This window comes from Oppia nitens, unplaced genomic scaffold (genome assembly GCF_028296485.1).
Source record: "Oppia nitens isolate AA-2021 unplaced genomic scaffold, nextdenovo-longstitch-racon4-pilon3 scaffold4_pilon_pilon_pilon, whole genome shotgun sequence".
Taxonomy (NCBI): Eukaryota; Metazoa; Arthropoda; class Arachnida; order Sarcoptiformes; family Oppiidae; genus Oppia; species Oppia nitens.
In genome coordinates, this window is record NW_026533232.1 from 2,516,887 (window position 1) to 2,532,852 (window position 15,966).

The 15,966-nt window shown below is 20.5% G+C and overlaps 4 protein-coding genes and 1 long non-coding RNA gene across 5 annotated transcripts; all 5 read right to left on the reverse strand.

Moving 5' to 3' along the window:
• Positions 1-424: 424 nt before the first annotated feature.
• Positions 425-1,610, reverse strand: LOC128959962 (uncharacterized). Its single transcript, XM_054306005.1, has 5 exons — positions 1,554-1,610; positions 1,400-1,482; positions 1,107-1,265; positions 903-1,001; positions 425-802 (listed from the first exon to the last, which is right to left on the reverse strand). The coding sequence occupies exons 2-5, from the start codon at positions 1,460-1,462 to the stop codon at positions 503-505; spliced, it is 621 nt and encodes a 206-aa protein (XP_054161980.1). The 5' UTR covers positions 1,463-1,482; positions 1,554-1,610; the 3' UTR covers positions 425-502.
• Positions 1,611-2,592: 982 nt separating this feature from the next.
• LOC128959919 (uncharacterized) lies at positions 2,593-3,160 on the reverse strand. Its single transcript, XR_008484588.1, has 2 exons — positions 2,920-3,160; positions 2,593-2,820 (listed from the first exon to the last, which is right to left on the reverse strand). It is a non-coding gene; the product is annotated as an uncharacterized LOC128959919 (long non-coding RNA).
• A 1,230-nt stretch (positions 3,161-4,390) lies between these two features.
• Positions 4,391-6,763, reverse strand: LOC128960156 (uncharacterized). The gene is made up of 5 exons (XM_054306227.1): positions 6,715-6,763; positions 6,195-6,356; positions 4,976-5,140; positions 4,779-4,856; positions 4,391-4,570 (listed from the first exon to the last, which is right to left on the reverse strand). Exons 2-5 carry the CDS (start codon positions 6,288-6,290, stop codon positions 4,391-4,393), a joined length of 519 nt encoding a protein of 172 aa, XP_054162202.1. The 5' UTR covers positions 6,291-6,356; positions 6,715-6,763.
• A 1,081-nt stretch (positions 6,764-7,844) lies between these two features.
• LOC128960157 (uncharacterized) lies at positions 7,845-9,024 on the reverse strand. Its single transcript, XM_054306228.1, has 5 exons — positions 8,946-9,024; positions 8,667-8,749; positions 8,355-8,531; positions 8,144-8,218; positions 7,845-8,054 (listed from the first exon to the last, which is right to left on the reverse strand). Exons 2-5 carry the CDS (start codon positions 8,739-8,741, stop codon positions 7,845-7,847), a joined length of 537 nt encoding a protein of 178 aa, XP_054162203.1. The 5' UTR covers positions 8,742-8,749; positions 8,946-9,024.
• Positions 9,025-9,288: 264 nt separating this feature from the next.
• Positions 9,289-10,510, reverse strand: LOC128960158 (uncharacterized). Its single transcript, XM_054306230.1, has 4 exons — positions 10,419-10,510; positions 9,805-9,960; positions 9,622-9,696; positions 9,289-9,495 (listed from the first exon to the last, which is right to left on the reverse strand). The coding sequence occupies exons 1-4, from the start codon at positions 10,470-10,472 to the stop codon at positions 9,289-9,291; spliced, it is 492 nt and encodes a 163-aa protein (XP_054162205.1). The 5' UTR covers positions 10,473-10,510.
• Positions 10,511-15,966: the final 5,456 nt, after the last annotated feature.

The window sequence follows — 15,966 nt, forward strand, 5'->3', positions numbered from 1 at the left end:
CCTATTTACATACCTGAGCTCAAAGGGCAGGATAGTGATGATTTAGAAAATGAGCATGATGATCCAAAATTGCCACCTGCAATTAATGCGCCACTCAAACGACATCAAATCAACAATTTTTATTAATAATTTTCATGATTATATAATACTAATTAATTCAAAATAAAAATTTTATTCAATGTCTACAGTATTTTATTTTTAAAAAAATACATTCAATAAGTTAGTTACAGTATGTAATACAGTAATCAATTTCTTATAAATTGTACGCTTTTTGAATAATTTATTAATAAATAATATTGTATTTACTTTATAATATACGGTAAATAATATTGTGCTTTTTTTAATTAAAAATATATTATTTAATATTATCTAGACTTGTTAGCAAAAATCTATTTTTTTCAAAAGCAAATGTGTGTGTGTGTGTGTGTGTGTGTGTGTGTGTGTGTGTGTGTGTGTGTTTAACTTAGTTAGCATAGTACACACAAAAATACAGATAAAATACTTAAATTTTGTAATCTTGTTTGGGATATGGATGCTGATCATTGAACACTCCGAGCACTGGTGTACTGCCTGTTTTTGCTGCCAGCAATTGCTGTTCAATGGGTGGCAACAACAATGGTACATCCGATTTTTTGCCGTATAACTGGTCATCAGCGTTAGGCCAACCCTGATTGATACCGAACGGCTTGTAAAATGACAGTCCAACTGTGCGCCAAACGTCTCCCGATAGGGTTGTCATTGCAATGAAAGCCTGGACCAACATTACCAACAAATTGAATGTACCCAATACTATCATATTGTTCTTGGTCATATTAGGATATATTATAGTTTAATTTTCAATAAACAATGTTTAATATATATATTTTTTAAAACTATAATAATAAACTAATTAATAAACTTACATTTGTAGTATAGTTGTAATAATTTGGTTGAACATTTGCAAAACACAGTATCATTGATGTCAATTCAAGCGGTAACATCAAGATAAACATACCAACAATCTAAGGTTATTCAATTAAATTTTAGCAATATTTAAAAAAAATATAAATTAATTACTGATTTATTTTTATATAATGAATAATAAAAAAATAATTAATTTTTAATACCAGATAAATCATTTGTTTGTATTTGACAGTTATAATACCCATTGCAAAGTTGGTCACAATTAGAAAGCCGCCAATGGTTGAGGTGACGGCACCGGCATTTATGATGGAATGGCAGATCAAATCTACAATACCTACTATCATCAAAATACTGGCAAATAGCTATTTAAAATAATAATTGAAGAAATATATGAAAAATAACTTTTTCTTTAAAATTTAATAATTTAAAAAAATAATTAATCCATTATCATTCAAATAAAATAAATATAAAAATTGAATATATATATGATATATACCAGCATAGTTATGTTTAAAATACAACGTAGACGGTCACTGCCCATTAGGTCATGCAATGACATTTTTGATTTAGCTGAACTGTCTAATTATAAAAATAATATTTTTATAAATAGTTAAAATATTAATAATTAAATAGTTAAGATTTTATATTACTTTTGTTTAATACTAATAATATATTAGTACGCAATAAACTAGTTTAATGTTTGAACTAATGGTTCCCGGGGATACATCAATATAATAATACTCTAATATTACTATAATATTGTAATTTACAATATAAATTATATTATATTATATAATATAGATATTTTATTCAATTTATATAAAGGAAATGCTAATAAATAACAATCTATTGTTAGAGATTTTTATTTTCTTTTTATTTATACACATTTTATTATTGCAAACAATTATTATCAATAATAATAACAATAATATGTTTCCTATAAATGTTAAATATTAAATTATTGTATACGAATATTAGTTATTAATATACTATATTATATTATAATTTTTAAAAAATATTGTATATAATAAGTCATAATTATGAAATCTTAATATTTTCATGATAATAATATTTAGTATATTTTGTAAAATTTACAAATTAAAATTATTAATTTAAAAATCATTGCTCTCTAAAATTTATTAATCTAAAAATATAACAGAATTTATTTTTAGTAATTTTTAGTAATTTTTAATAATTATATAAAATTTAAATATTAAAACTGTAAACTTATGACATTTATATATATATATATATATATATATATATATATTGCCAGTAAATATTTAATAACTGTAAGTATTTATAAATAATATAAAATAATTAATATTTGCATTATATTTATATAGAGTCAATTTATATGCTAAATATTTAAAAGTTTTTTATTAAAAAATTTTCCTAATTATTGTTATTATCTATTTAATAACTTATTGATTTTTTCTAAAAATAAAACAAAATATTTCAATAATTTGTAAATTACATAAAATAAGATAATAAACTATTTTATTGTTTTATATAATATCAACTTAATTTTTAATAGATAAGATTTTATTATTTATAGATTCACTTAATTTTTTATGCTAAATTTTAATTAATATTTACCATAATTAAAAAATTGTAAGTTACTTTATCATTAATTTGTAATATCAAATAGATAATTGTAATTTTTAAATAATAAACAATAACCTAGAATATTGACAATAAAAAATTATTTATTAAAAATTTTTCATTTAAATAATTTCTATAATCTGTTTTACAAATTTAATATATCAGAAAATTTTGACATAATTAAAATAATATAATAAAAAATAAGTTGAAATTTTTAAAAATTATTATTATTATTATTGATGTTGTAATGTGGTAATTATGGACATCCTGTTATGTGTTGTAACAATCATTTATCCAAATACCAGTCCATAACTAATAAAAAAATATTTTTTTAAATATATTAACAAATAAAATAATTTATAATTAAAAAAAATAAAATACAAAAATAAATTTAAAATCAAAACTATTTACCTTTATCATTTTTTGCAGCAACTACAGTTGCACTGTCCCTGGCACTTGCAGGTACCGCATCCACCGCATTGTTGCATAATTGATTTTAGTTTTGTTTTAGTTAGTTTTAATGATAAAAAAAATTAAAATTTATTTAATTATTAAGTTTAGTTTTTTTTTTGGTATTTTCTTCAAAGTTTTATCAAATGACCAAAAAACACAAACAATTAATTTTTATGCTACGCTTGTAAACCATATTTATACCCTTAAACTATGTTGCTATGGTTTATTAATGTGCCGGGTGCAAATATTAAAGTACAGTGTGAAAAATGTTTATATTTTTACTGTATATTATTAATGTTTGGCAATATATGCATTAATGTTACATTAATAATGTATAAACTTACAAACATACACTATTTTTTTTGTTAATTAGGCATAGGGGTAACCAAGTTATATTTTGTTTAATATATTAATTTTATCGTAATTTTATTTCTCTAAATAAATTTTCAAACAAAAGTGCAAAAACTTTATGCAATTTATTAGTTGTTATAAATTTTTATTAAATTTATTATTGAACTTGTTTTACAAATATGTGTGTTATAATAAAAAACTACCTTGGCTATTATTGTAAATATCTGATGATTTATTGATGTATGAGATTTATGTTACTTATAAAAACTTTTCATCTGATATCTAATATTTATATATTGTGTAATCATAGAGTAAAATATAAGTTTATATATTTTGATTGTACTCATAAATTTAATAAATTATTTTTTTTTGTATATAAATGTAAATTTAATACAATGCATATGAATTTACTTTTATTATCTATAAGCATTTATTGTAATTTATACACTTAATAAAAATAATAATTAGTATATTTTTTTTATTGTACATTTAAAGTATCTTTGCTTAACCACTCATATAAAAGTTATATAATAAGTTATATAATGACTTTTATAATTTTTTCCTACAATATATGAAAAATACTAATCAAAAAATTTCTATAGCAATCAGCAATATTTATGTTTGCGTTTAGTTATAATTTTTATTGTATATAATTTCATATCATAAGATCATATAATAACTAACATAATAAACATTTCTTTGTTTACTATCATATACAGGTATTAAATTAATTGCATTAAATATTATTTACAAAATTATACTAGTTGTCAAACTATTGATAAATTTAAAAATAGCATAATAAACTATTTTTTTTGTAATTATTTTGCTTAACAACTATAATATTTTAATATATTTTAATTTGTTGTAACAAAATATTTTTTATTGCATTATATATAATGAACATTGTACTGTAAAATAAACTTTATTTAAAAACATTAAAAAAAATTACAAAACATTATTAGTTTAAAGAATAATAAATACAATTATTATACAACAATAATACTGTAAAAATTATATTATTAATAAGTTAACATTGGTTTTTGTAAAAATATAAATAAAATCAAAACAATTTTTTATATTAAATAATAGGTGTATACTGATTGCCATTATAGCTGTGTACGCCAAATGGTCTGACCACTATATTGCGGACAAACCAATAAAACCTACCCCAACCGGTATCGCCAATAGTTGTCAAAGCTATCAATAGCTCAAATATGATACTAATTGTTTGTATAATACCCAATGCCAATATGTTTTTCTATATTATTAAAAAAAATGATGTAAAAGTAGTTAAAAATTTCATATGACTTTTTTTAATAGTTAATAAGCAAAATATACAATTTCAAAAAAACAAAAAATAACATATAATGTTTCAAAAAATATTTTCACAAAAAATTATACTATATATACATGTAAGTAATATTAACAAAGTCAGTAATATAATAAAAAATAATATATAAACTTACATTATTTGACATATTAGCATAGCTTATTATCATTGCCGACAATTGTAACGGTATAAGTAGAAAAATTCCACATGATATCTATATATATAATATGTTTATATAAATATTGTATGAAACAAAAAAAACTAAAATTAATTGCACAGTTATGTAATTTTTTTAAAAACGAAAAAAATAATTTAAAATCTATGATAACATACACAACAACAGAGATCAATGCTTTGGGTAAACATACCCATGAAATACTGTAATAACATAATTACACCAATTATTATGGACAACAAGTCGGCAACTGTTTCATTGGCTGTCCGGTTATTATATTGTAAATCAAATATACCGACACATAGTAGCGGTACGGCTGATGCCTAAAATCAATATAGAAATAAGTTTATTAAAAAAATAATAAAAATAAACAATAATAATAATAAATATTCTTACGCTCCATAGTAAATTCAAAATTAACCTGGTACGTTCTATCCAGCTCATTATATTAGTATAGATAATCAGTTAATTTAATTTAGATATGATTAACATTTTTTTAGTATAATTATATATATTTGTCTCTCTAATCAATATTTAGCGAAAACAAAACAATTACGATTATAGCCGACATTATTATTTTTATTTAATATATGTATTTTTATCATATATCAAATTAAATGTGAGTCAAATGAAATATTTTTCATAATATTATCAGCTTATGATAGTGATAACAAATTGGTATACACTTATAATACTTAATGTACTAATTATAATAGCTATGATTATATTAGAGTGCTATGAATAATAATTATTATAATATTGTTATATTTAGTTATTTGTATATTTAAAAAAAATAAAAGATAGATTTATAAAAATAGTTTCTAGTTTAAATTATTAAATATCAGTATAAAAATATATTATAAAATCCATAAAGATATAAATAGATTATTGACTTGTACACTAACTCATTAAAAAATATTTCAAATGTTGTAAAAATTATTTAATTTAATAAATTCAAATAAAACTACAAGTATTATTTAAATTTTATTAAAACTAATAGCAAATACATTATGGAAAATTTTAATATAAAAATATTTACTAAAACATGTATATTTGATAAATAATGTTATATATATAAAATAGAATTGTTTATTAATTTCTTGAATAATCGATAAAAATATATTTTAATCAAAAGGAAATAAATTTTAATCATTTATGATAATATGATATAATAAATATAAACTAATTATAGATAATATTTACTTGAAAAATTGTTTTTAGTATATAATTAATTTGATTTTTTAAACTATAATAGTGTAATAATAATATTAGTTAATTACCGGTAGTATAAAATCAGTTATAAAAAGTTATAAAATATATTTTGTTGTTGTAAATTTATAAATAATTAACTGAGTATTATTGAAATATTAGTTATACATTTTCAATTGGTGTCTCAGGATTGCCAAATGGTCGGCACAGGGATGTAGAGAGACTGTTCCAAAATCTTATCCATGACTTATCAGGAAATGTCATCAAATATATTATCAATTGTGAAACGACAATTACAATATGAAAACTAGCCAGTGATACAATTAAATACTGTTAAATTTTAATAAAAAAAATAAATTATTATCATACTATGTTTTTTTTTTAAATTTATACTAAATATAGAGAAGGTTTGTTTGCAAAGGTTTGTTTGTAACGTTTAGTACTAAATATTATAGCAATACATTTCAATCACATGTTTAGCACTAAATATAGCCAATAAATACGTAAAGCAATAAAGCAATGATTGAAAGTTTATTTTATTGTCTATAAAAGCGCGCAAATTTAGGGTATAGTTATTTGAATACATTTTTTATGGACACTATAATAGCATTACAAACAAACCTTTGCAAACAAACCTTCTCTATATTAATATAATTATAAACTTAAGAATTAATAATAAATTGTATACATTAACTGGATATAACCAACAATAAATTATAGCTACTAGTTGTATGATAATCAGTGATACCCATAAAAAATTTCTCTAATATTGAAATATTATGTCAAAGAATAAAATTGATTAGACTTTTATTTTTTAAATTTATTTACTATATTATACTTACAATTAATTTAAATATTGGTTTAATAATAGTAAAGCTAAATATACCCAAAACATAGATTAACAAAATCAATACGGATGTTGTAATAGAGAGACCAATTTGTGGTTCAGTATTATAATTGTTATCAACATTATAATGATATTCAATGCAACTTATTATCAATATTGCGATGGCTATGTTCTAAATGATAAAAATAATTAGCTTAACAAATATTTTGTAAATAAATAAATAGATAATTAATAATTAATGATTACCAGCCACAATGCATTAACTGTTACTGTTATCAAACGCCTAACTAAATGACACGATAGACAAGCATTTTGATCCTTAAAAAATTATTAATTTTATCAAATTAAATCATTGTAAAATATTTATGGTAATTATTAATATAATACAATCTCAATGCTTACCTGATTCATTTTTATTTAATAAAATAAATAAAAATTAAACTGTAATTTATTCAGAAAATTTTATTTAAATTTTTAAATAATATGTAACAATATTGTTTAGATTATGTATTAGATTGCATATTATATTTTTTAAATTTGAAACCTTTTTTTTTATTATGATAATAAATAGATATTTTATATCATATTTTTTCATCATATTTATATTAAGTTAACATAATACAGTATTTGCTTACATAACTAACCTTTTAAAACATTAGTTTTTTTACTTTTTAAAACTATAGTATAAATTTAACATTATAAAATGTTTATTAATTTTTCTAATTTAATGATTATGAAAATGAAAACATGAAATACAATAATGGTATTAAAATTAAAGATAAACTCAAAGTTAATGTTTAAATAAATTATAATAAAATAGAGAAATATGCCAATATATAAAATTACCGGATTTTACAGACATTTAAATAGTGTTAATAGAAAATTGTGATTTCATTGCTTTCATTGAAAAAATTGATTTCAATGCAAAAATTAATACTTCAATTAAAAAAAAAGATTTTTCTGTTTATAGTTTATGCTTTATATAAGACAACACTATTGGTTTGTAGAGCACAGTCACTGCGGGCAACAGTGTCTGAAGTACCGAATGGTCGGCACAGGGATGTCGACACACTGTACCAGAAGTTGATCCACGACTTGTCCGAAAAGGTCATCAAATAGAGTACAAACTGTGAGACAGTGATAAAGATGTGCAAAATAGCCATCGCGTGGATCCGTTTAGACTATAGATAAAAATACAGAAATAAAAAAAATTAAAAATATTTTTATTAAATTGAAAACAAACTTTTTTTTTAGTAATATCTATCCTTACAGTAGACGGAGCTAACCAACAGTACAAAAGTGCCGTAAACTGTATGATAACTACAGAAAACCATAGAAAATATTTCTATCGATTAAAAAAAAATCCAAAATAAATTAATTAAAAAAAAATAATAAAAAAATAAAATTATCTGGAACATATTATTTTGTTGTTGAAAAACATCAATTGTTAATACAATAATTGTAATAAAAAATATCAATACCAGTGCTTTAATGCATGGCTCATATTTGGTAAAATTGAATACACCCATCATATAGATGATAATAATCAATACGGAACTGGTAATCGATAGTCCTACTTGTGTACGGGTATAATAGTGGCCCGGTATGTGCCAGTCCTCCTCAATACTGGCCAAAGTTAGTACTGCTAGTGTAGCCGTCTAGTGGTATTCAATGCAAATATAGTAAGTATTTACACATATTGTTACATAATTCAAATTTTTAAATTTATACACAAATAAATAACAATAGGAAATATTATAATGTATTAATATATCATACAGTATAGCACTTACCAACCAAACTATATTAGTGCCCACAGTAATGATGGGTCGCATTATTTTGCACATATCTCCCGGTGCTGTCACCATAATTAGGTCTAAGCGAAACAATACTCCCTTATGTTATTTGTTTTTTTTAAATTAACTATGTTTTAAAAAACAAGTATTAATATTATTAAATATTTAATTTATTTTGCATATATTACATTGTAGATTATAAATAATTATAAAAACTATGTATATTTTTAAATAGTAGTTTTTTTAGTTAACTAAATTTTTCAATTAAAAACAAACCTTGTTTATTTTACATTAAGCTGATATATGCTGAACATAATTTTGGTAAAAATTTTGACACTGTTCAATTTTGAATCTCCCAATCAAAAAAAAGTTTACAACATTTTATTAATAAATAACGTAACTTTTTTTAAATGTATTAATTAAGTAGCAAATAAAGTTAAGGTTATTTAATTTGAAAAACAATAATTATTATTAATATAAAAATATTTATATAATACTTAATTATTGCTCAAACATTATACTATAATAAGCTTATCGTTATATTTCTAGATTAAATTCATAAATAGCTTTTTTTTTGCATAACAAAGTATTGTTTAATAAAAATACAAAGTTTCTGTGATTAAACACTGCAATAGTAGTTATGTTGTCGACTAAGTAAACCTCGTCCATCATCTTCACTGTTATAAGTGCCAAACGGCCGGCATAGGGATGTCGACAAACTGTTCCACAGGAATAGCCATTGTTCATCGGAATAGGTCAGTGTAAACAATATCAATTGAGATACACTTATTATTATATGACAAACAACCATCCATTCAATTAAAGTCTTTAATAATTTAAAAAAAAACAAAACAAATTGTAGTGTAAAAATAATTTAACAATTTTTTTTAATGCAAACAAATTACCGGTAAATTTAAGTAACTTTTTTTATTTGTTTGTTTAATTAACTTACATTAATCGGGTATAACCAACAATACAAGAGCGCAACTTTTTGTATGACAATCAATGAAAACCATAGAAATGGTTTCTAAATTATAAAAATAGTTTAATTTAAACAAAACAAATAAATATTTAGTATGAAATAGTAGTATTATTAAACAATTTTTTTAGGTTTTAGTTGTTATTGAAAACTTACCAATAATACTAATGTTAAATTGAAAACACCAAACACATAGATTGTTATAATCAAAAAGCCTGTTGTAATTGACAGTCCCACTTGTGTTTTAGTATCACCATGGTCAATGTTGTTTTGGTCAATATAGCTCAATACTAATAGACCAATAGCAGACAACTAGATAAATTGTACATATATATAGATATATATATCATATATATATAAATTGATATTAAAAAATTATTAAATATACAGAATATTATATAATATTATTGCATATCTGTATTAAAAAAATATATATATATTTATTTATGAATAAATTAAATAGACTAATATTCAGTGAACAGGTGGATTAGTATTGATTAATGCTAAACTTAAATAATTGAATTATTTTAATTTTAATTTTATTTTAATTAATTTGATAACTTTTATAATAAAAGGTGTATTTTTAGTTACATAACTAATTTCATGATTTAATAATCATAATTGACATGTGATTTACGCTTAGGATTAATTTTTAATAAAAATGTATTAATTTTGATTATAGTTAACATTAAAAAAGTATCAAAATAATATTTTTTTATAGAGTAAACTATATTATTTATGGTACAGGTGCACTACAGTACAATACATACGATCCACATAGCATTGACCAGTGATGTAATGATAAATCTAATACAAGAACACATTATTACTACCAGTGTTTTAATTGATCACAGATTAGATAATCTCTAGTATACTCTACTGTATATAAAAATACTATATTTTTCAAATTGATTTTAAATTGCTAATTAAAAATTGAATTAGCAATCAATCAATAGAGTTGTAAGTGTATAAAATATTTGATGATATGCTGTACAATATGATACAGAATCTGTATTAGAGATCACTTTTTTAAGATATAATTATAATTGAATACTAAACACAACATTTTTGATATAAAAATAGATAATATTTTTGTTTTAGATATGAATATATGATATATCAACAACAAAAAACATTATCAAAGTTAATATATTATTATTAAATTAATAATTTAGTGATTATTTTACGCACAATCATTTATGTCTATATACAGTACACCCTATTATTACACTCGTACAGTACAGTAGTACATAATTAAAGACAATATGTTTAGAATAATATTTTATTAATAATTAAAAAAAAATAATATAACAATTAATGTGTTATAAAAATATTCAATTAACTCAATTGTTGTTTAATATTTTTTAATTAATAGACTAAAAATAATTAATTTATTCAATTTTCATGTTTTGTTTCAAGTAATGAGACATTATTGACTAAATTAGTACAATATATATTAATATTACTTTATTATACTGTATTATTAATATAAGATATCATTAGCATATTATATCGTAAAATTAAGTGTAAAATTGTTGTAATTTATTATTAATATGAATTGAAGTATTATTGTACATTAAATAATGTATATGTATTTGTATATAAAGTTTTATATTAATATTAATACATACAAACAATTAAAATAATCTAAATTTTTAACTTTAAATAAATAACGTTAAATAAATAATTTATTAGGCAAACTTTTTACATATAATTTGATAATAAAATTATAATCTACTGTATGTGTTATTATAGTTTATATATTTATAAGAAAACTGTTTGTTTTAAGGCATAAAAAATTAATTTATATCTAACATAAATTGTATAATAAAATTGATATACTGTTATAAAGTGAAAACACATTAAATAATAAATAATTAATTATAACTAGAATATAATTTTTATGATAATTGATATTTTAGTGATTTATAATTTTAATGTTATTATTATTTACTCTTTTACTTTTATATTTTAGACAAATTTGTAATATAGAAAGTTTAATATTAATATAAATTTTATTATTGTAATAATTATAAATTTTAGTAAATATGATTTTGAGAAAATTAATTGAAACAATTATTGATGACCAATAGACACAAGTATTCAACAAATTATATTTTCAATTGAGTTAAATAAATGACAACTAATTCATTGTTTGGTTTAATATTTAAATAAATCATTTTACTTAAAAAGTTAGTCAATAATATTTTATTGTCGATTCGATAATATTGGAGATAACAATCAATATTATTATTTTGACATTTTTTCGATTGATTTCAATCAATTAAATAGATATATATTAAATATATGATAACAATTGATCATAAATTTCCTAATGTTTGTATGGTTGACCATGCTGTAATACTTGTAATAAATTATAATTACTCTAATAGTCCAATTGAATTTTTAAATACTAATTATATACACTTAATACTATTGTTATTTTATAAAAGTGTTTTATATATTAACTATTGTGTTGTAATTATATTAATTAATATTTAAAGAAATAATAAGTATAAGAAAAACAAAATAATTATAATAATATATTGATTTTGATAGTATTAAAAACAATAATAATATTAATAAACAAAATAATTATATCAAATTCATAAAAATAAGTTTTTAATAATAAATATAACATTAATCATATTAACATACTTTATAATACAATTATAATAACAATCTTTATTAAATATAAATACAATAGACTTAAAAATAAATCTATAAAATAATTAAAATAAATTATACAATTTTATTACTTCACTTTTTCACTAATTTTATAAATATCAATTAAGTTGTGATTGTCAATTAGTATATTTTTATTATTTTTAAAATTTTTATTTTGTTTATTATATGATACATTAAAAATATTGATAACTTTATTATTGTTATAATTGTTAATTTTTGTAAAAATATTTCCGACAAATTTAATGGCCATTACTAATGATAAACCAAACCATAGACTGAAACCACTGGCTAATAGACATAAGTACTCAATGAATGACATTTTCAATTGTGTCGTATAAATGACAGCTAATTCATTGTTAGGTTTAATAAATAATAATATTGTTTTGTTGTCAGAGATAGTGTATAACATTTTAGTATCAATACGATAATACTCTAAATAACAATCAATGTTATCATTTTGACATTTTTTAGTACAAACATTAAATAGAAAATTAACTTCTTTTAAGTTAGCCATGGTTAGTTTTTTATTACTGGTTTGATTATAGACTAATTGTCCAGTCAAAAATTTGCCATACTTATCCAGTACCATTTTTGCTATACATTCAGATCTGCAATCGTATTGAGATTTTGATAACTGTCTCATTTGTTTTGTGTCCATTTGATAGCATCGGCGGTCATTTTTTGTTATATATGTCGATCGAGAAAAGTGTAAATTATAAATATTGTTACTAATCAACATGGTAAATTTTTTATTAAAATCTACCATGTTTACATTATACAGTCGACTTGCATTTGAATGTAATCTTACAAAAACATTAGTGGGAGTATGTGTTTGAATTAGATTATAAAATCTGATACTTAATTCATAACCATAATTCAAATCTAATTGGTTTTGTATCCATAAACAATGTAACGCATAGTAAACTTTCTGTTAGTGAAAGTTTAACCTTGGTAATTGTATTGCATGACACTCGACTGTTATTAATACCTAGAATATCACAATCTAACCAATTGTCGATTGGTTGCAATGAATTGAATTGATCTTCAATAGACATATTGTAGTTATAATCAAACATTTGTCTATATATTTGATTACTATTGTATGGTTGACCATGGTCCAATACTTGTTTGACAAAACTTTGATTCATTAATAATACTTTATCAACACATACTGTAATTGCCGGCAATTGAATTTCATTTTCCGATTCATACGACAAACTGGTAGACGTTTCGTACGAAAAGTATAATTGACTTATTGTAGAGCAATGATAGAGACAACCAATAATACAAAACAAATAAGGAAATAGTTTTATCAATTTAGTTAATACGGATATTAGTATTATTTTCATATTTTGCTTTAATATACTATTAGTATACCTTATATTAGTATTAATTATATTATTATATTATTACTTATTCAATAAATTATATTAGTATTATATTAGTATACTGTATATCTTAACTTCTATGAAACTCTGTATCTTTAATACAGTATAATGATAGTTATGATTGTTTTTTCATTTATATATATATATAACAGATGACAATTTTCATTATTAATTTTATATTAACTGAGAAAATAATTAAAATGCACTTAATAAATTTAATAACTATAATATCCCCAATTAAGTTATAACTTACTTGTTAGTAGTATTTTTTAAAACTATTTTTTACTAACAATTAAGTACCTGTACTATTAAAAGATATATGTAAAATAATAATAAACAAAATAATTATTTTTTATAGATTTTATTGTTTTCCACATAACTTACAATAATTAGTTTTTCATTATAAATAAATATATTAATTATTTAAATTAAAAATATTAAAATTTATGAAATACAAATCGAATATTATTGAATAATTTATTATTTATAATAAAAAATATTTTTATTCTATAATATATAGAATTTATTATACAATATTTTAATATTATAGCAAGATTAATTTTTGATTAATTTTAAGATATATTTAATTTGAAACAGAAATAAATAAAAATTAGTTTTAACATTAAGTTTATAATATACAGTAATGCTAATATATAATAATATATATTATCTTAATTATTTTATTATAACAAATATATATTTTATAAATTACAGATTCATGACTATAGTGAACAACTATTTGTGTAATTATTATACTAAATAATATTAATTTTCCAAATTATTAGTTGTGGATCAATTGAAATGTAATATAAGTTATATTACATATCTTTTTATAATTAAACCAAACTATGATAGTGTAGTGATAGTGCATAAATAAAGTATAATTAAATGTTAATTTTATAAATACAACTTTCTTTATTTCTATGAAATAAAACATTTTTCTCATAACTAGATGTTCATTATGTTTAGTATATGTTATATTAACAATATTTATAATTTTTTATATTTTTATTAATATTTCCGACAAATTTAATGGTAACTACTAATGATAAGACTGATTGATTTTTTGAATGTCTTTTAATATGACATACAAAGTATAAATACTTAAATAAAAATATATAATAATAATATTTCTTAATAAATAATAAATTTATAAAAATCAATATTTTAAACTTTATAGTTTAAAATAAAAAAGCTTGGATATATATATTAAAATATTTTTAAATAAAGTTACAAAAATAATACTTTTTATTAAATCAAACGTTTAAACATAAAAATGTGAATAATTAACATTTAATAGAATACATGAAAATAATAACAATAAAATTATATTATTTAAAATATTTTGTTAAGATTATTATCATTATTTAAATTTTTAGAATAATGACGATTATCTAAATTAACATTTATTTTATGAAAACAAATATCTTTCTTAATTAAAGACAAATTAATTACTTGTGAATTATCAGACTTTTTATGATAATAATTATAGATATCTATTAAAATATTTTTTAAAAACTTAATGGCAAATAATACGGATAAACCAAACCATAGACTGAAAATACTGGCCAATAAACAGAGAAACTCAATGAATGACATTTTCAATTGAGTTACATATATGACAAACAATTCACTCGTTGGTCGGACTCTAATAATAACTCTACTATTGTCTCTGTGAGGATGTATTGCAATATTATCAATAGTATAAACTTCTAGATAACATTGAATATTATGATTTAAACATTTTTTATAACAATAATCATGTAATGTGTCTAGGTCAGTTTGATTGATTGACTTAAAGTATACATCCAATGATCGATTGTATGTGAGTTGTCCCACCCATAATCTGTCAAATCTTTTAGGCGCTAATTTTGCTATACATTCAAATGTACAATCATAGAGTGACCTAGATAATTTTCTTTTATCAACAATATTCATATTATAACATTTGTTAGTTTTATTAACAAATGTTTTACGAGTAAAATAAATATTGTTAAACCAATTGTTCAAAATCATCAAAAACTTTTCATCTTCCATATGCTTGTAAATGGGATAACCATTTGAATGTAATCTAATGTAAACGTTGTGCACATACTTAGTCTGTAATAAGTTATGAAAATGAATGTCCAATTCATAGGCCGTACTATCGGATGTAATGTTTGAATTGAAAACATCCAAAAACAATGTAACGCATAGGTATTTCCTTTCCAATGCAAAATGTACATTGGTCATATTTGTATAA